Here is a 917-nt window from a genome sequence, read left to right on the forward strand (position 1 = left end):
CCACCGTCTTCTGCGTAAGGGAAACTATGCCCAACGTGTTGGTGCCGGAGCCCCAGTCTACTTGGCTGCTGTTATGGAATATTTGGCTGCCGAAGTGTTGGAATTGGCAGGAAATGCTGCCAGAGACAACAAGAAATCCAGAATTATTCCCCGTCATTTACAGTTGGCCATCCGTAACGACGAAGAATTGAACAAACTTTTGTCTGGAGTGACCATCGCCCAGGGTGGTGTTCTTCCCAATATCCAGGCTGTTCTTCTGCCCAAGAAGACCCAGAAGCCTTCTAAGTAAGCGCTTTCGTTGATTGCGTTTGACTTAATCTAACGGCCCTTTTCAGGGCCCTCTACATCATAATTTTAGTCTACTTACCGTTTATTTTATTTGCGATTCGATTCTTCATAGCAAGACATGAAGCTTATGGTTATAACCTAGTGCTTCTTAACTATTTTATCCCTGGACGCCTTTGTTTACTTGACGGAGCCCCTCTTAACTAGTTTTACAGATCCTTTTATTTCCTTAACCGTGATTTGTAATATCTACACCTATCTTAAAAGCTGCCCACCCTGAGTGGGAGTGTCTGTAAACGGATCGCTGACTTGTTTTGGAGAATTTGTTGCAATTGCTTCCCCCAGAGTCATATCCCAATCATGATCATATTCATACAGAAAATTTCGCCGAAAACCGTCGCAGTAATGAAGACAAATCCAAAATTTCATGATTGCAGGTTCGGATTCGGCCCGGAATGTTTATAATTTACTCACGGAGTTAGCCTTTAGATTATAAGAATTGTTATCATACAAAAGAATTTCTCGAAAAAGGTCACGTAAAAAGAAATCACCGTTTGGCTTTATCCAACGGCCTTTTTAGGGCCCCTTACTTTCTTCACATAGTCTTCTTGTCGATTTTATTTGCGATTTTT

General features: G+C 41.9%; 1 protein-coding gene across 1 annotated transcript in view; it reads right to left on the minus strand.

Annotated features, from left to right (window-relative positions):
• Positions 1-216, minus strand: part of LOC128248921 (histone H4-like) — a 4247-nt gene extending 4031 nt beyond the window's left edge. The window contains exon 1 of the mRNA XM_052971307.1: positions 162-216. Coding sequence (XP_052827267.1) covers positions 162-216 — 55 coding nt within the window. The remainder of the gene's footprint in view (positions 1-161) is intronic.
• Between the last annotated feature and the right edge of the window lie 701 nt (positions 217-917).

Source organism: Octopus bimaculoides, chromosome 10 (assembly GCF_001194135.2).
Source record: "Octopus bimaculoides isolate UCB-OBI-ISO-001 chromosome 10, ASM119413v2, whole genome shotgun sequence".
NCBI lineage: Eukaryota > Metazoa > Mollusca > Cephalopoda > Octopoda > Octopodidae > Octopus > Octopus bimaculoides.